The following is a 20499-nucleotide window of genomic DNA, read 5'->3' as shown; positions in this document are numbered from 1 at the left end:
TGATCCATATTTTTAAATTTAAATTTAAGTTTTTATTTTTGAAGCAAGGTCTTGCTCTGTCACCCAGGCTGGAGTGCAGTGGCAAGAACATGGTTCATGGCAGCCTTGACCTCCTGAGCTCAAGCAATTCTCTGGCCTCAGCCTCCTGAGTAGCTGAGACTACAGGTACATACTATTATGCCCAGCTAATTTTTTGATTTTTTGTAGAGCTGAGATCTCACTTTGTTGCCCAGGCTGGTCTCAAACTCCTGGACTGAAGTGATCCTCCCACCTTGGGCTTGCAAAGTTTCTGGGATTACAGGTGTGAGCCACCACGCCTGGCCAGTATTTTATATTTATTGTGCCTGCATGTATATGGGAACTTCCTGTCATATTTCCTTTTTAAAAATTTCCAAATTCCTAAAACCTTAATTAATAGAGTACATCGTCCTCTTAGGTTGTCAGTCCTTCTAAGGGAAAAGCAGCATCTCCTGGTGTGGTCTGGTGTGGTTTTAATCTTCAGTGTCACAAGAGCAAGCCTGCCCCCACCAGCACCACAGTGAGGTGACACAGAAGAGCACTGGGCACCACGTGTTTACTTACATTCCTCTGGTCCCGTGGAAGCCCATTATTCCTTTCCTGAATCCTCTCTGAGCCAAAGGCCCTATATGGCCAAGATTCCCTGTTCAGTGATGAAATGCCAGCACATGACATTCTTTCTAATGAGTCACAGTCAATAAAAAATGTTTTCTAAATGAATCTGAGTCTGTCTCCACACCAAGCAACACGGAAGAAAAATCTTATCAAACCAAAACATCTTGTTTTATCAGCTGAGCCCAGACAGACCTTTTCACTTTTGCAAGCAAACCAAAAACCACACAAACCAAAAACCCAGTCTGTCCTTAGTTTTCCTTGGATACATGTGTTGTATGCTATGAGGAAAGGAGGCAGACACATTTTGGGAAATATTTTCAGGGTTTGGAGACTGATGAGAGATTACTGAGGAGTTTGTGTACAGTAATAATAACACAGCTAAAGACATTCACTTTTAAGAGCTTCCATGTAAACATTAGGTTAATATCGCATGCTAAACATGGCGTTCTTTTTTTTTTTTTTTTTTGCAATGCTTTGTTTTCATTATGAACATGGTCTTTACATGGAATAGCACTGACCCTATTATTAGAAGTGGAAATTTATTAGCCATGCATTTTGTTGTTGTTGTTGCTTCCAAAGAGACTTACAGTGGGCTTAGGAAAGCCACAAAGAATCCCCACGGTGTGCACACATCAACCACAGACAGATTAACCCTTCAGGCTCAGGGAGAAATGAAAATGAACTGAAGAAATAAAATGTAATGATCACCCAGGGGTTAACTAGTATAGTGAAGGAGAAAAATAATCTTTTTTTTTGTTTGTTTGTTTGAGACGGAGTCTTGCTGTGTCGCCCAGGCTGGAGTGCAGTGGCAATCTCGGCTCACTGCAAGCTCCGCCTCCTGGGTTCACGCCATTCTCCTGCCTCAGCCTCCTGAGTAGCTGGGACTACAGGCACCCGCCCCCGCGCCCAGCTAATTTTTTGTATTTTTAGTAGAGACGGAGTTTCACCGTGTTAGCCAGGATGGTCTCGATCTCCTGACCTTGTGATCTGCCTGCCTCGGCCTCCCAAAGTGCTGGGATTACAGGCGTGAGCCACTGCACCCGGCCTGAGAAAAATAATCTTAAAAAAATTTTATTTATTATTATTTTTTATAGAGACAAGGTCTTGCCATATGACCAGGCTGGATTTGAACTCTTGGGCTCAAGCCATCCTCCTGCCTCAACCTCTCAAAGTGTTGGGATTACAGCAGTAAGCCACTGCACTTGGCTTTTTTTTTTTTTTTTTTTTTGAGACAGGGTCTCACTCTGTCACGAGGCTGGAGTGCAGTGGCACAATCATGGCTCACTGCAGCCTCAATCTCCTGGATTCAAGTGATCCTCCTGCCTCAGCCTCCCACGTAGCTGGGACTATGGGTGTATTCCTCCATGCCCAGCTAATTTTTGCTGTTGTTGTTTTGTAGAGACGAGGGCTCACTTATTGCCCAGGCTGGTCTCAAACTCCTGGGCTCAAGTGATCCTCCTACCTTGGCCTCCCAAAGTGTTGGGATTACAGGTGTGAGCCACTGTGCCCAGCCAGAAAAAAGAAAATCTGAAGGAAAAAATACAAGCAAGCCATGCATACACAGTTTTGTCCCCTAAAACTACGGTACAGAAGAGAGGGTATAAATTACGGGACTGGCATCCATAAAATTCCCTAAGGGAAAGATACACAACATCTAGGGTTCGTCTGTAAGTCAAAGCAAAGCCAAGTCAGAATGAGATGAAGGATTTAAATATGACCAAGGTGCCAATGTGTAAATGATACCATAGACAAGTGAGAATTCATTTGGGCCTTGAACTTGACTTTCTCTCAAGTACTCCCAATTTTACCCAGTAAGGAAAAGAGGTGGGTGGGGGATTAAGTTCTTATTTGCCCATCAAGAGTTTGTTTGCTTAAATTATCCAATGCCTTTGATAATACCATGTGCTTCTCTTTCTATGGGAAAAACTACATAATATCCAGAGAAGTCTAACTGGAATGGTGGAAAAGCCACTTCAGTGAGAAATGGCTGAAAAACCAGGCATATTTAACAAGAAGAGAAATCTGAATGAGGACAAGAGGGCTGCCAAGAATCTTTAGGAGGAAGCAGGGATGTGTGTTCTCCTGTAGTGCTGCAGAAGGCAGGGCTAGGACCGCAGGAGAGCTGCCCCACCTTTGAAGGAGCTCTCTGGGGCAGAGTTGATGATTTAGAAGATATGGATTTATTGTAAGGCCACGCCAGTGGAAGGTGGGGAGATCGGAATAAAGCCAAAGGGGAGGTAGAGAGAGCTGTTAAAGAATGTGGACTTCACAGCTTTCACTGCCTCCGTGCTCTTCCCCTTCCAATCTACCTCATACACATACCAGTGTTACTTATCTGCTGGTCAAAACGTTGATTAGCTACCCATTACCTACTGAAGTATGCTGAAACTCCTTTTCCTGGTATTCAAAGCTTTCTGTGGTTTTACGCTTCTTTTTCAGCCATATCATCAGATTAATAATTTTCCCATGTTCTCCAGTTCTTAAATGTGGCGTGCATTTCCCTGCCACATTCCTTCCCTGCTTAATTCCCTGACTGTTGAAAACCTTTAGGGCGCAGGAAAAATTCCACCTGTTTCATGAAACCTATGTAGAGGCAAAGGGAACTTTCCTTTTACCTTCTGAAGGTTCAATAATTTGAGTCTCTGGAAGAAACCAACAATAGACAGATTAATAGGAGAAAAGGCATACAAATTTATTATGTGTGCATGTGCACAGGAGCCACACAAACTGTGACTCAGAGGAGGACCAGTTGACTGAAGCTTTTATACTCCACAGAAAAAAATAGGGGCTGGGGGCTCCTGGAGGGTGGTGGTGATGAGATGTGGGAGGGAGAGGGGCAGAAATAAACTGTGAACAAAGGCTGCTTTATCTGCTTATAATGCAGAAAAAGTGTCTCAGGCAGCAGCCCTCAGAGGAATACATTGGTAGCCTATGGTAAAATTCTCTCTGAGCAAGAGGTCAGACCTTTAGTCTCCTTTCCTGAGTTAATCTTCCCTGCCTGATGATTGCATTCCTCTGGAGGAACTTCCCTTAGTCAGATAAGAGAGGACTACAGAAAGCTCTTCTCTGCATTTGCTACTCCCCAGGTACTCTCAGTTTGAAGTCCAAAGTAGCATATTTGAGGAATTGTTTTCTGAGCCCCAACACCAACCCCATCCAACCTTTCTTTATGCCAGGGGAATGCACTGCTTTCTTCCTGTGTTCCCATAACACTCTCATGGTCTTTCTGACACTGATCCAGCCTATCTTCTTTTCTTTTTTCTTTTTCTTTTGAGAGAGTCTCGCTTTGTCAGCCAGCCTGGAATGCAGTGGCGTGATCTCGGCTCACTGCAACAACCTCCACCTCCTGGGTTCAAGTGATTCTCCTGCCTCCGCCTCCTGAGTAGCTGGGACTACATGCATGCGCCACCACAACTGGCTAATTTTTGTATTTTTAGTAGAGACAGGGTTTCACCATGTTGGTCAGGCTGGTCCCGGACTCCTGACCTCAAGCAATCCACCCACGTCGGCCTTTCAAAATGCTGGGAATACAAGTGTGAGCCACCACACCTGCCCTACCACCCTATCTTTTATCTAATTCGGTATCTGTATAGCTTTTTTTTTTTTTTTTTTTTTTTTTAGTTCATACAGTATTTTTACAAACAAAAGTATTACCTACCTGGGAGAGCAGTATTCCCATTTCACAGATAACTCAGGCTTTGAGAGTTTAAGCAACTTGACCATAACCATAGAGCTAATACTTGTAAGGCTGGAATTCAAACTCAGGTTTTTTAACCCAAAGTGCAGACTCCACTTCCCCTCACACTGTTGTGAGGATGTTTTTTAAGTCTAATAAATATGACAGAGATTTTCAAATTCTGAAGTGCTACCCAGATCAAAAGAGGGTTTTGTCCATTAGACTGCAGCCTTGTAGAAGCCAGAGACCAAGTCATTTTCATCTGCGCATATAAATGCATATTCTCAGGTCCACCCAGACCTGCTGAATCAGTGACTCCAGGGTGGGGTCCAGCAGACTTTGTTAGAACAAAGCCTTCCAGGTGTCTGCTGCATGCTCAAAGTCTGAGAAGCAAGACTCTAAGAGAAGATTATGTTTTTTCTTTTTTTTTTTTGGTGGGGCCCTTGTCCTACAGAGACTACAGGGGCATTATGGGATCATTAACAAGGACGCAAACCTCAATTCTCAGAGGAGAGAATTGCTACTAGTGCTGAGTAAGCAAAGATTTTATCAGGATAAAAAAATTTAAAGACTAACCTGGCAAGATTATGAGCTCTAAGGGGTGTTGGCTTACCTGGAAGGCAGGTGTCAAGTAAAGCTTTGAGTAGAGAAGGCAAGAAGACAGGACGTTGAAAGGAAAATTCTTTATGGGTGTCAGAAAAACTCATTGGGAGGGGAAAAAAGATTTATTATGGAATTTTAATATGAGAAAGAAATGACGCTTTTGTAAAAAAGGCTATTTACTGAACATTGCTGACAGTAGGCCTTTCATGAAAGGGTGGAACAATGGGGAGGAGTAGCAAACGTTGAGAGCAGATGATGAAGCACTGAAGGCAAGGGTAGCCCCTGATCTCCAGAAAAGAGCTTTGAGTTCCTGTGACCATTTGATTCTGGAAAACACTAACATGAGTTCAGCTATAGACTGTTTTCATTATCTCTAAACAAATGCATTGTTCTAAAGAAGGAAACAAATATGTGTGAAGGGTTCCTGGTTTCTTGAAGCTATTTTGAATAATGCAAAAGTGTTGGTTGTGACTCTCATTGAAAATGTGTCCAGAATAGGCTAGCAAAAAAAGAGGTTGCTAAAGTTCAAATGACTGTGTCGATCTAAAAGAAAGAAGCTGAGGCCTAAAATATAATTGGAATAGTTTAGTCAAAGTGAGGACAGCTGCTGAGAAGACTCAGACCCAACTAGCCTTGGATATGAATTCCATTCGATCTTTGCTACAAGCAGGTTTGTTTGTTTTTTGAGACAGGGTCTCACTGTCATCCAGGCTGGAGTGCAGTGGATCCTGGCTAACTGCAGCCTTGACCTCCCCAGGCTCAGATGATCCTCCCACCTCAGCCTCCAGAGTAGCTAAGACTACAGGCACACACCACCAGGCCTGTATAATTTTTGTATTTTTTGTAGACGCAAGGTTTCACCACGTTGCCCAGGCTGGTCTCAAACTCCTAGGCTCAAGCAATCCTCCAGCCTTGGCCTCCCAGAGTGCTGTGATTACAGGTGTGAGCCACTGTGCCCGGCCCACAAGCAGATTTTTAAAGACAAAAAAAAAGTTGTCAGGACGGGGAGTAGGCTGATACAAAGTTGTTTGTCAGGAACTGGCTTACAGGAATAACATTGATTAGTGATTGGCTATACATTGTTAGGCTATAGGGTGTGGTTATAGTGCTCAATGTGGCATTATTAGGTTACCTTACAGCTACTTGTGGCAATAGAAAGCAGTTTTAAGAATAGGACGTGATTGCTGTCTCATTTTAATGTCTCCCTGGGCCTGATAATTTAAAAGGACTTGCATTCCTCAGATCAAAGTCCGTTTACTTTCTCAACTGTATAACCCAAGTAGCCTGAATAGATGTGCCCTGTGAGTGTCTAGGAGCCTCTGGTGTCCATGTTCATGTGATGTCCTGACAGGATGACTTGTGATGAGTCTGGCCTCTGAGTGACAGTGACATTTCTCCTTGCAGCCTGGCAGTAAGAGCCAGTTAGCAGAGAGAGACACGAACAGCACATATGCAAGGCTGCCGAGGAGAGATGAGGCAGAGAGGCCCCGACGCCTCTCCAGTTCCTGAGGCCACACTGCATACCTTTGTGAAGTGCAGCACCCCTGCCCTGATCTTCCAGCAGGTTTTCACCAGGTTCATGTTCACCTGTTCCACCTTGCTGTTGCCTTATTCCCCGTTGTCTCTTGTTTTCTAGATGTGTCTTTGGGTTCTAGCAGCTCAGAGCTCTGAGTGTGGAATCATCATCAGTGTAGACCTTGGCCACTTCTTCATTTCCCCCTCCCCCAAAGCACCACTCACTTGGCTTCTGCAGGAACAAGCATTTAGTGCAGATATCAGCTAAATGGGGGGCAGGGGGCACCAGTGCAGACAGCACAGCCCAGAATTGGCTACTACTTAAGATTTAATGCTATACTGAAATGTTCACTGATAAAATGTGCTACCTGGATTTATTAGTCCAGTCTCACACTGCTATCAAGATACTATTTGAGACTGGGTAATTTATAAACAAAAGAGGTTGTTTTTGTTTTTGTTTTTGTTTTTTTTTTTTGAGACAGAGTCTCACTCTGTCACCCAACAAAAGAGGTTTAATTGACTTATAGTTCCTCATGGCTGGGGAGGCCTCAGGAAACTTAACAATCATGGTGGAAGGTGAAGGGGAAGCAAGGCACATCTTACATGGAAGCAGGTGAGAGAGAAAGCCGGGGAAGCTGTCATTTATAAAGACCATCACATCTCATGAGAACTCACTCACTATCATGAGAACAGCCTGAAGGAAACCACCCCGTGATCCAATCACCTCCCACCAGGACCCTCCATTGACACATGGCGATTACAATTTGAGATGAGATTTGGGTGGGGACACAGAGCCAAACAATATCACTGGAGTTTCTTTCAAGATAATCCATGGGAGAAAGGTGAGTGAGTGGGGCATTTTAGATGAAATCAGATTGGCTGTGCATTAATAATTGTTGAAGCTGCCAAGGGTGCATTGAGGTTCTTTATACTAGTCTGGTTACTTTTGTATGTACTTGAAATTTCCCACAATAAATTATTATTTTTTAAAGTGGATGCTGGAATCCCTCAGGCATTGCCAGCTCAGCCATTTTCTTTCCGGCCATCCTTCTCCTGATATGTTCCCTGGGATCTGTCTTCCCCTCTGCTACCCATTTCTTCACTCTCTTTCTTTCAGGGCTCTCAAAATTCCTGTCTTGTCTTCCCTACCTAAGGGGAATACTTAAAACAACTCCCCTTTCTTTCTTCCTTCCTTCCTTCCTTCCTCCCTCCCTCCCTCCCTCCCTCTCTGTCTCCTCCTCCTCCTCCTCCTCCTCCTCCTCCTCCTCCTCCTTCTTCTTCTTCTTCTTCTTCTTCCTCTTCTTCCTCTTCTTCTTTTGTTTTAAGGAGCAGGGAGTTTAATAAGCAAGAAAGAAGGGGGAGGAAAGACAGAAGAAGCTCCCCTGTACAGAGACAAAGGGAGGGGTGCTCCAAAGCCAAGAGAGGGAACCCCCACAACTCCCATTTCTTATGGAGAACAAGCAATTTAATTATTCTATGTCTAGACTTGTCATTAGCCTGCACTGGAAGACCAACTATACCCATTAATATTGTTTTTCTGAACAAAAGTTGTTCTCTCTGTATGAAGAATTCTGCCTTCATCTCAGTCATCCTGCAGCCACCTTTTAAAGTCACTGTATCCCCCCACCCCATTAGAACGCTAATATTTGTTTAACCTCAGAGTAGAATGGAAAGCATGAATGGTAGATATTTCTTACGACTCCAAGAAGTGGAATTTAGTCTTTCTCTAGAACCTTCCATCAGGAGAGGTCCACTATGAGCCTGGTTTAGAGGGGAAGGAGAATGGAGACCCCCACAATGTCCTCAGACTCTTGTTTTCTTTGTCTTCCTCTTACTCCTTTTACCAGAATTTCTGGCAAGTAACATGTTGACTCATGGTGTTTTATCACTTCCTTCCTCTGGCTCACTTCCAGTAGAGATGCTAATGAGTTGCCAAGTCACCAGTAGGCAGGAAAAGACGGAAGGGCTTCTCTGCCATGGAACCTTGATCATCTGATGTTAATAATCTGAAAACGACATTGACAAAATGAGAGTTAAGCTGAATGAGAAGGTATCTCCTGCTTTCTGGCATGAAATCTTTCTTTCTGTTTCCTTTGAAGTCCATATCTGTGTAAAAGATGCAACAGCAGGAATGATCTGTACTTCTTGGGGGTCTTAATCTCTGCTGTGTTGAAAGGATATTGAAAGAAATGGATAGGCACCTACATCTGGGATCCTCATCTTAGAGACTAGGTACCTGCTTGGGAACTCTTAGGCAAATGGCTTTTCTCCTTCCCCATTTCCCTTCAGGGGCCAGAAGGTCAGACAGAAAGTCCACCTTGAACCTATCTAAGTTCTGGGAGAAAGCTTTTGTAGAAACATAGGGAAAGTGAATGATGAGATACCCAGAGAGTCATAATTATAAGAGTCCAGTCTGGTTAGTTTGGGGTGAACTAAGGCATGAAATGCATTGGAGAAAAGTGGGGAGGATGGAATATCCTAAATTTTGTAAGTCCTAAAAGTAGGGTTGCTAGATAAAATATGGAATACTCACTTTAGTGTGAACTTCAGGTAAACATCAAGTAAATTTTTAGCATAAGCATTTCCTCAATATTGCATGGGACACAAGTATACTGAAAAAATGTATTTGCTGTTTATCTGAAATTTAATTTTAACTGAGACCCTGCATTTTTTATTTGCTGGTAACCCTAGAAAAGCCCAGCCAATCGGAGCTTTTATCACTCCATTGAATGTAACAAGTGGTCACTGCGCATTTGTCGGGGGGGTGGGGGGGAAGCAAAGTCAATGACTGTGGTAATAATCCCTTGACCTACTTTCAGTGAAAAACATTACTTCTTTTATTCCTTTGGGAATGTTGCTAAAACAATGGCTGCGCTCTGATGGTAACTCCAATCCAAAGATCTTTTATTATGTGGTATATGCTCCCTAGAGAAAGCATACCATAATAAGAGAAAGTGTACCCTCTAGGGGTCAGAAATTGATGTTTATCTCCATTCTTTTTCTTTCTGTTTTTGATGCCTTATGAATTTTTATTTCTTTATTAAGGAAAAATTTAAACATATACCAAAGAAGAGAGAACAGTGCAATGAACCTCCATGTACTCAGTATCCAGCCTCAGCAGTCATCAACTCATAATCAATACAGCCTCATCATGCTCACTTTGGGAGCACATATACTAAAATTGAAATGATACAGAGTTTTGCATGGCCCATGTGAAAAAAAAAGGTGGGATGTGGGAAGAATACTGCTTCATGCTTGGCACAGGGGTTCATGCCTGTAATCCTAGTACTTTGGGAGGCTGAGGCAGGAGGATCACTTGAATCCAGGAGTTCAAGACCAGCCAGGTCAACATAGCAAGACCCTGTCTGTACAATTGTTTTTTGTTTTGTTTTAATTTAGCCTGGTGTGGTGGTGCGCACCTGTAGTCCTAGCTACTTGGGAGGCTGAGGCAGGAGGATCACTTGAGCCTAGGAGTTTGAGGTTGCAGCAGTGAGCTTTCATGGATGGCATCACTGCTCTCCAGCCTGGGCAACAGTGAGACCCTGTCTCAAAGAATACTGCCTCATCTATTCCACCACATTTTTGTCTATTCCAACCCCATTATTTTGAAATAAATTCCAGAGAGCCGGAGCATTATTGCTTTGTAACTTTCTACTTCTCACTGTACCTTTCCTTTCCCAGTAGTGGAATTGTATGGACAGTGGCTGCCCCAAATCTGAACATTCCTTGCCCCACATTTTCATCATTGTGTAGTTGCCTGCCTGCCCGACATCAAATCCCCAAATATGCATTTTCCAACCTCCCTTAACTCCACAGCTCAGACACTCAACTTCAGTTTTGAAAATCAGACCCTCTTGGCGCAAGATTTTGACTAGAACTTGGGCTTGGAGGAAGCGGGAGGAGTTGGGTGCACGCCGTCAGGTCAGCTGTGCAGTGGCATTCTGGGGGCTGCTCCTGGAGGATGACCCAGGAAAATATTCCTCCGGCTTTTTCCAAGGAGTTTGTGAGTACCCTAACTACATTAATAAAGCCCTTCCTTTACACACTAGCTGGAGGGATTCCACTGACTTTTACTAGATAGCTGGACTGATACAAAAGCTGATCTTTCTAACCTTTTAAGAAGCCTAAGAGGAGAAATGTACACAAGCGCTTCAGTCACTCAGGAGAAAAATGTTGTGATTTGTATGAATATGATAATTTGTTAAGTACAGGTTTATGTACTATAGCAGTCGTTCCCAAAACGTAATCCTCCGTGCATCCCCCTGCAGCCCACCAACCAACAGCATCAACATAACCTAGAAACTTCTATAAATTCAGATTCTTGGACCTATTCCCAAGACCTCGTGAATCAGAAACTTGGGGGGCGGGGCCTAGTAATGTGTGTTTTAACGAACTGTAGGTGATTTACGTCAGCAAATTCCAGCCTGAGGGCTACATTCTGTGCCCACTGCTTTTTTTGTTTTGTTTTGTTTGTTTGTTTGTTTTGTTGTTTTGAGACAATGTCTCTCTCTGTCACCCAGGCCAGACTGCAGTGACATGATCTCGACTCACTGCAAACTCTGCCTCCTGGGTTCAAGCGATTCTCCTGCCTCAACCTCCCGAGTAGCTGGGATTACAGGCTTGTACTTCCATGCCTGGCTAATTTTTGTATTTTCAGTAGAGACAGGATTTCACCATGTTGGCCAGGCTGGTCTTGAACCCCTGACCTCAAGTGATCACCCGCCTCAGCCTCCCAAAGTGCTGGAATTATGGGCCTGAGACACCGCGCCCGGCCCTACCACTTGTTTTTATAAATAAAGTTTTATTGGCACACAGCTGCGCTCATTCATTTATGTATTGCCTCTCTCTGCATGTGTACTAAGCTAGTAGAGCGTCATGGTTATGATAGAGACCATAATGATCCACAAAGCCTACAATATGTACTATCTAGCCCTTAACAGAGAAAGTTTGGGGCCCCTGATTTAGATTCACTCTAAATGATGAGACAGTAAACATTAGAGGAGGAGTCAATAAGAACTAAACAGGAATATGTGACACTAATTTATAACAAAGTGTGGCTGTTGGGTTTGGTGTCCATAAAATGGCGGTCTTTCCTTAGCTGAGGTCTGTGAGAGACAGAACAGCAGGTTGTTTCTAACTTGTTAACGGCAGTCTTCATGCTGAGGACAAATTTAACAAACTCTTATTTGATCAAGATGCTTTTCTTAAAGTGTGTGCAAGAGCACGCATGTATTGGTTTGTGTGTATCTAGAAGATAATCTCTTGAGCAACCAGGAGGAATCACAGAAAAGAGAATGTTATCCTCCTATTAGGAAATAACTCTAGTCCTCTTTCAAGTCCTAATTTGTTTGTCTAGACTGCGGCATTTACCATGAATGCTAAAAAAATGGGGATAGTGGGCCAGGTGTGGTGGCTCACACCTGTAGTCCCACAACTTTGGGAGGCCAAGGTGGACATACTGCTTGAGCCCAGGAGTTCAGGACCAACCTGGACAAGATGGTGAGACCACCAACGCTACAAAAATACCAAAAGTTAGCTGGGCATGGTGGCCTGCACATTTGGTCCCAGCTACTCGGGAGACTGAGGTGGAAGGATAACTTAAGCCCAGAAGTTTGAGACCAGCCTGGGTAATATGACAAAACCCTGTCTCTACAAAAAATACAAAAACTAGGTGGGTGCGGTGGTGTGCGCCTGCAGTCCCAAGCTACTCTGGAGGCTGAGGTGGGAGGATCTCTTGAGCCAGGGAGGTCGAGGCTGCAGCAAGCTGAGATCACACCACTGCACTCCAGCCTGGGTCACAGTGATACCCTGTCTCAAGACCAGCCAACCAACCAACCAATTCATTCTGTTTGACCCACAATTTCACTCCTAAGAATGCACTGTAACAAAATAAGTAAGGATGTGTTCAATGATATAGCAACAAGCCTGTTGGTTGCAGCACTGTTTATAACAGTAAAAAATGAAAAGCAGCCTAAATGTCCTACCTAATCAGTGTGGTTAACTGTGATATACATATGTTATGGAAATATTATGTGGCCGTTAACATGATGTTGTAAAAATTTACATATTGGCATGGATAAATACTCATACTGTTGAGTGAGCAACAGTGTCAAAACATTATTTTGTCTATTTTCCTGCAATGGGCCTACTATTATGTATACCCATTTATATGCCTACATTATAATCTAGAAGAGTACACAGGTAAATTCTCAAAATTTTAACTGGTTTGAACCTAGTTAGTGCTGGGCGGTAGGATTATGAGTAACTTTGACATCCTTCTCACCCTCTCATCTTTTTTTTTTTTTTTTTAATTTTTTTGAATTTTACTTTAAGTTCTGGGATACACGTGCAGAATGTGCAGGTTTGTTACATAGATATACATGTGCCATGGTGGTTTGCTGCACCCACCAACCCATCTTCTAGGTTTTAAGCCCCACATGCACTAGGTATTTGTCCTAATGCTCTGCCTCCCCTTGTCCCCCACCATCATCTTATTTTTATTTATTTTTAAATTATATTTATATTTATTTATTTTTGAGATGGAGTTTCGCTCCTGTTGCCCAGTCTGGAGTACAATGGAGCGATCTTGGCTCACTGCAATCTCTGCCTCCTGAGTTAAAGCCATTCTCCTGCCTCAGCCTCCCTAGTAGCTGGGGATTACAGGTGCATGCCACCATACCTGGCTAATTTTTTTTTTTTTTTTTGTATTTCTAGTAGAGACAGGGTTTCAACATGTTGGCCAGGCTGGTCTTGAACTCCTGACCTTAGGCCCACCTCGGCCTCCTAAAGTGCTGGGATTACAGGCTTGAGCCACTGCACCCTGCCCTTATTTTTATTTTTAATTTTTCTCCAGTGATCATGTATTACTTGTGTAATTATATGTATTTTAATGCACCTGCATATACAGACATCTTAGTTTGGAGATGTAACAACATATTTAAATAGATAAATTTGGATCCCTACCTTCTGCTCAAGTTGACATAAATGTCCTTCCCATGCAGCTGGGTGGGAGCACCAGGCCCCACAAAGGTTGCAGGTTCCCTACTTTTGCAGAAAGGGAAAGAGGCAGATTCTGGTAGGGACAACACATTAAGGACCCCTTGCTTCTTCCTCATTTCCTGGGTAGGATGGTCAATCACCCCAGTATGCCTGGAACTGAAGGATTTCCCAGGATACAAGACTTTCAGTACAAATAGGAAAAATCCCAGGCAAAATGGGTCCAGTTAATCATCCCATTCCTGGCAGATTTTTAAAAAATGGTATATACGCCTACAGGTACACAGAGCTACGTTTGTGACTCATGCTGCGGTGTGTGGTTTCATGAGAAGTTACTTATGAAATCATTGCTGATTTCTGATCCTCATGGCCACGAAAGGTAATAAACTCAACAGGGTTGAGGTCAGTTCAAAAAAGAGGCCTTCTGACCCCAAAGAAAGCAGAACTCATTTCAGACGTTCTGCATTTCTCTGCATTTAACACCAGTGCATGCATTTGTTCTGTGTCTGAGCCTCTATAAATAAAAGAAAAAAAAAATTAACGTGTTTTCTGAATAATTCAGGTCAAATTAGGCATTCAGTGACTCAATTTCCTACTTTCTTTACAATTAAACATTAAACTAATGTCACTGAAATTGCATTTACTATATTGCATTAGCCCAAGTTGTGCCCATTCTGCTAAAGCTCTCGACATTCTTATTATCATTAAAGAGAAAGAGGAAAGGACCAGGAGTGGGGACTAGCAAACCACAGCTTGTATGGGAAGGAAATTTGACATGTGATGCAAGCGGAAATTTGTGTAAACTGCTGGGAGATTAACAGTGAGTGTCTCTCTGTGTGTTACCCATCCACCCATTTATAAGTGGTGGGAGAGATGGCGCAGAGGGGGAGCAATGCCCATTCGACAAGTGCAAGTTGTGGGCTCAGCTGGCTGCTGGGCAGTCATCCTTTGTTTGAAAGCAGCACACCTCCTTTTCACCAGCAGAGTCAGGAGCTGTTCTCCTGGGTAATTTCAGAGAATTCACCTCATTGCTCACATGCACGTCATTCCCTTTGGATCACAGCATGCTGGAGGGTTTAACCAGGGAAGAGACAATGAGTGTCCCTGCAGAACAGGCCAAGCACATTCCCTGATCAGGTCATGCGGGTGAGTTAATACGTTCACTACGTGCTCCTCCTACCCTGGAGAGCAGCATGACCTTAGTTCCTAAGCCGCAGGGTTAGCACGTACAGTCTTATGTAGTGGCCTTGGCTGTAGAGTTAGCCAGACTTAGGACAGCACTGTAGCTCAACCACTTCCTCACTGTGTGATGTTTGGCAAGCTATTCGCCATCACTAAGGCTTGGTTTCCTCAAGTAGATTAGGGAAATAACACGGTTCCCACCTCACTCTCATCTTTCCCCTTCTTCACTGAGTTTCTCTCACCTGTGCTTCTTTGTTGCCTGTAAAACATATAGGCCAAGGAGAAAGTTGATTCTGGCATATTCCAGACCATTCTCACCTTTAATTTAGTTTATTTAATTTTTAAAATATTTATAAATAGAGATGGGGGTCTTGCTATGTTGCCCAGGCTAGTCTTGAACTACTGGCTTCGAGTGGGCTTCCTGCCTTTTCATCCCCAAGTGCTGGAATTATAGATGTGAGATACCACACCCAGCCTGGATCTCTTTCCACTGGGGAACTTAAGATTCTTCTTCCTTTTCTGAGGATGACTTGGACACGAGGGTGGTTCACTGTGGTCCCTAGATGATGCAAACTTCAGAGGGAAGAAAATGCCCTGTGAGGAGGAAGGAGAGAGGAGCCCCTCTGGCTCTGAGTGGAGACTCCTGGCTCTGCCTTCAGAACTCCACTCCTGGTCACCATCAAATTCCTGCCCGGAGTCCACAGATTCCAGTCCTTTGTTCTTCTCCCTGCCTCTTCTTCACCAGCTGCACCAAATGACGAGGTTTGGGTAGCGGGAGCGATGCTTTGGGTTTTTGTTGTTTTACACCATTAAGAAAAATAGAAGGATTAGGTGGGAGAGTCCGCTTCGCTCTTCAGTGAAGAAATGAAAGGTGTGGCAAGATGGGTTCAGGTGCATTTTGCTGGTGGGAATGGAAATAAGATTGGGAGGAGGAGGATGTGAATGTGAACAATGAGACAGATTCCCTGAAATTACCCAAGAGAACGGCTCCTGACTCGACCGTTGGCAAAGAGGATGTGCTACTTGCAAAGCAAGGATGACGGCCGAGATGAGATCACACTTGCATTTTTTTTTGGATTGTCATCAGTCTCACTGTGCCATGTTTCCAATCTGCACATGTGCGGATGTGCAACCGGGAGACACAGACAGGCACCAAGAGCCAATATTGAAAATCCCACCTTCTCCTTGTAAGCAAACCTAATCCAAGGACCTAGGACACTTGCTTGACCCAATTATCCAGAAACTCCACTGCTTCGTCCTGATGTGCTGTGAGAGAGGAAAGGAAGAGGGGCGGACAGAGGTGTATGGTGAGCTCAGGTGCATTTTGCTGGTGGGGGGACACATTGGTGCCAACTTGTTCTGTTTGTCCAGTGATGTAAAAGCCTTTCAAAGTTCTCATTGGTTGACCCAATCATTCTAGTTCTAGGAATCCAGCCAAAGGAAATAATCAGCAATGCAGATGAAGATCTATGTTAAGGGTACTTACTCTAGCTTATTTATTATGGTAAAATATTGGAAAAAAAATCTACATGACCAAGGGTGGAAAATGAAGTAGAATATGGTGGAATTCCAGTCAATGAAGATGATGTTTTAGGAGTATTCATTTTTAAATGGAAAAAGTAACACATGCACATGGTTAAAAGTTTAAATAGGACAAAAGCAAAGAAATGAGAAAGGAATCTCTCTCTGGGGTCCTCCTCTATAGATAAAACTACGTACTCAGTTATAGACTGTGCTTTAGAAAAGAAATAGGTGAAACAAGAAAGTGGTTTCAAAGTAATGATAAGTGGAGGAAAGACACAAGATCAAAAAACAACCACCACAAAATAAAACAATGAACTTCCTAGTATAATTGCAATTTGAGAGGCTTGAGAAGAGAGTAAGACAGGAAAGAAATATTCCAAGCTGTTTTTGAGTGATGAAATTTGGGATAGTATTTATTTTCTGTATTTTATAAACTTTTTATGGTGTGTAATATTATTTCTAATAGCATTTAAGGAGCTAAAAAATTACATTTAAGTTCAGAATTCAGCAAGGAACAGCAATGATCTTCTGTAAATCATTTTTTCCAAAAATCAAGGTTCTTTATATTTACACATATGTGTTCCCCTATTTCCTTTATGCATAAGTTTAAAATAATGCTGCAAGTTAATTATTTGAGAACACCCAGACAATGCATTTTATCTCCCTGTTGGCCGGCCCTTCTTCAGCATCTAACTTAATCAACACAGGCAAGAAAGTTAGAAAACAACACCACAAGAAAGAATTCTTGGCCGGGCATGGTGACTCACACCTGTAATCCCAGCACTTTGGGAGGCCGAGGCAGGTGGATCACTTGAGGTCAGGAGTTCAAGACCAGCCTGGACAACATGGTGAGACCCTGTCTCTACTAAAAATACAAAAATTAGCTGGGTATGGTGGCAGGCAGCTGTAATCCCAGTTACTTGGGAGGCTGAGGCAGGAGAATTGCTTGAACCCAGCATGTGGAGGAGGTTGCATCACTGCACTCTAGCCTGGACGACAGAGCGAGACTCTGTCTCAAAAAAAAAAAGAGTTCTTCCTATTGTTTGGTGGTCTTGTGCTCAAATAAAAATGTTTTGCTTATTTTGCATTTCAATGTCAAACACAGAAGTCTGAACTTTGCCTTTCTATAAATGAATCCATCAGGGAAGATAAATTTGACAGTGGTTCTTAGGTCAAGGTCTAATGTTATGAGAGTTTTCCAAAAGAATCCCAAGGGAAAGCGTGTGTCTGGTTAGCATATGACAGCACTTAAGAACAAATTATTCCCAGTTTCCAAAAATGTGAAATGTACATTTGGGAGTCAGGTTAAGTTTCTGGATTTACAATAGTATTTCAGAATCCATCCACATATTTTAAAGAGACAGACATTCCTAAATGCCCTCTAAAAAGACCCAGTAACAAAATTGTGAATTTTGGGGTGTTGGAAAGAGCTTTCAGCACTCACACTGAAGTGTGTGTATGTGTTTTTGTTGTTGTTGTTTTGAGACAGGGTCTCACTCTGTCACTCAGGCTGGAGTGCAGTGGTGCAATCTCAGCACACTGCAACCTCCACCTCCTGGGTTCAAGTGATCCTCCTACCTCAGCCTCCCAAGTAGCTAGGACTACAGGCACATGCCACCACACCTGGCTAATTTTTGTTGTTTTTGTAGAGACAGGGTTTTGCCATGTTTCCCAGGCTGGTCTCAAACTCCTGGGCTCAAACAATCTGCCCGGCTTGGCTTCCCGAAGTGCTGAGATTACAGGCCTGAACCACTGTGCTGCGGCTGTGTATGTGTTTCAGTGATGGGATCCCCACAGTGTGAAGGATCTTTAAGTGTGAAGACCTTTATTTGGAGAGGATTTGGAGGGGTGTTGGCTTCTCGTTCTGTTCAGAATCTTCCCGTCTACACCACTGCACACATGGCCTGTGGTCAGGCTCACCTCTGAGTCCAGGCTGGAATGAGCAAATATCTTGTTTATAGCCACAGACTGGTTCATTGGTTAAGTAGGTGAAGATGTCATGAACTAAGATTTGCTCTTGTCATGGGTAAACAGATAGGGGACATCACTGAAGATTACGGACATCAAATGAAGAATTTTTTTCCTTCGGTCTTTCTCACACATATCAACCTCTTAGGATGCATGATGACTGTGAGCTGACAGCGCTGAGAGCAGGAAGGAACCAGGGCTGCAAGCAGTGGTTTACCACTTGGACAAGATTCAGACGTCTATTTCTTCATACCCTGAGTTCTTGAGAACTGGTGATTTATATTTTTAGAGATGTATTTTGTCTTAGTTTCCTAGGACTGCCATAACTAAGTAACAGACCGAGTGGCTTCTTAAGTCCCAGAATTGTATTCGCTTACAGTTCTGGAGACTGGAAGTCTGAGACCAAGGTTTTGGCAGCGTTGGTTCCTTCTGAGGGCTGGGAGGGAGAATCTGTTCAGGCCTGTCTCTGAGTTCTTGAAAACTGGTGATTTATATTTTTAGAGATGTGTTTTGTCTTAGTTTCCTAGGACTGCCATAAGTAAGTAACAGACAGAGTGGCTTCTTAAGTCCCAGAATTGTATTCGCTTACAGTTCTGGAGACTGAAAGTCTGAGACCAAGGTTTTGGCAGGGTTGGTTCCTTCTGAGGGCTGGGAGGGAGAATCTGTTCAGGCCTGTCTCCTGGCTTCTGGTGGTTTGCTGGGAGTCTTTGGCATTCCTTGGCTTGTGGGCGCATCACTCTAATGGTTGCCTTCATGTTCACGTGCTACTTTCCCCGTGTGAGTGTGTCTGTCTCCAAATATCCCCTTTTTATAAGGACATCAGTCATATTAGATCAAGTCCCACCCTATTACTTCATTTTAGCTTAATCACCTTTTGAAAGACCAGGTCTCCAAATACAGCAGGGGTGTCCAGTCTTTTGGCTTCTCTGGGCTTCTTCTCTTGGAAGAAGAAGAATTATCTCGGGTCACACATAAAATACACTAACATTAATGAAAGCTGATGAGCTTAGAAAATCTCTTAATGTTTTAGGAAAGTTTATGAACCTGTGTTGGGCCACATTCAAAGCCGTCCTGGGCTGCACGTGGCCCAAGGGCCTCGGGTTGGACAAGCTTGAAGTACAGTCACTTTCTGAAGTACTGGGGGTTGAAACTTTAATATGTGAATTTTGCGGGGGATGCAGTTCAACCCGTAACAAATATACACACAGGTATATGCGTACACCTGGATAATATTTTTGGAAGGGAAGACCTAGTCTCAAAAAAAAAAGAAGAAGAAGAAGAAAGTAAGAAAGTTTGTAAAACAGCTTAAGGCTATTTATTTATTTATTTATTTATTTATTTTTGAGATGGAGTTGTACTCTGTCACGCAGGCTGGAGTGCAGTGGCTCAATCTCAGCTCACTGCAACCTCCGCCTCCTGATTCTAGCAATTCTCCTGCCTCAGCCTCCCGAGTAGCTGGGATTACAGGCACACACCACCAATCCCAGCTAATTTTTTTTTTGTTGTTGTATTTTTAGTAGAGACAGGGTTTCACCACATTGTCCAGGCTGGTCTCGAACTCCTGACCTCAGACAATCCACCCGCCTCGGCCTCCCAAAGTGCTGGGATTACAGGCGTGAGCCATCATGCCTGGCCAAGACTTTAAAATAATTATTTTGTCAATGGAAGAGCTAGGTGTGACTTTTACGGGAAGATGTCCGTGTGCTTAAAGTGTCATTTATCATTCAAAAGCAGATAAAGGAAACTTCTTTTTTATTTTTGTTTTTTATTGTGGTATCCCATACACCAATCAGCTGGCTTCAACAATTACTAATACTTGTTATAAACTAATTGTTTCATAATAACAAGGATAGTAGTGATTATTAGCAATTTAAAAGCTTTGCTGGAGAATAGTATCAAATACAAATAGCAGACAAAGCATTGAGGACAATTGAAAAATTAGCTACAGTGTTTCTCAACAAGCTCCAATTTCTAAAATAATAGCATATTACAATATGAGCATGAGAATTGTCGTGGACTCTCAGGACAAATCCAAGCAACCAGCAGAGTCTCCTCAAGGGGCAGAGGATTGTGCCCTCATTCTCAGTGCAGACCCAGGCAGCATTCCAGAAGCCTCTCCAAGAGTGAAGCATTGATATTTGCCTCGCAATCCCTCTCTCTGCAATTGCTGCAAGGGCTGAGTCTCAGACTTTTCAATCCACGGACCTCTTTGATGAGGCGAAAATCCTCCCCACCATCTGCCCCACCTGTTTGCTCTGCGCACAGGGAGAGAGCTTGGCTCTGTTCCCTCTCCTTCTCTGCGTCCTGTGTGTTGATGGATGATGAGTTTCCAGCAACCCAACTGCTCAGAACAAAGACACATCTCCTTTCTCTCTTCTCTGTGTGCTAGTTGAGGAACGTAA

General features: G+C 43.3%; 1 protein-coding gene across 1 annotated transcript in view; it reads left to right on the top strand.

Annotated features, from left to right (window-relative positions):
* The window catches only part of ERI1 (exoribonuclease 1), a 94635-nt gene that overhangs the window by 68585 nt on the left and 5551 nt on the right, over positions 1-20499 (top strand). The window contains exon 7 of the mRNA XM_025395044.1: positions 14134-14243. Within this exon, the coding sequence (XP_025250829.1) occupies positions 14134-14241 (108 nt within the window). The 3' untranslated portion in view covers positions 14242-14243. The remainder of the gene's footprint in view (positions 1-14133; positions 14244-20499) is intronic.

The sequence above is a fragment of the Theropithecus gelada genome, chromosome 8, assembly GCF_003255815.1.
Source record: "Theropithecus gelada isolate Dixy chromosome 8, Tgel_1.0, whole genome shotgun sequence".
NCBI classification, from domain to species: Eukaryota; Metazoa; Chordata; class Mammalia; order Primates; family Cercopithecidae; genus Theropithecus; species Theropithecus gelada.
Note: the sequence above shows the minus strand (reverse complement) of the source record. Positions and strands in the feature narration are given on the sequence as shown.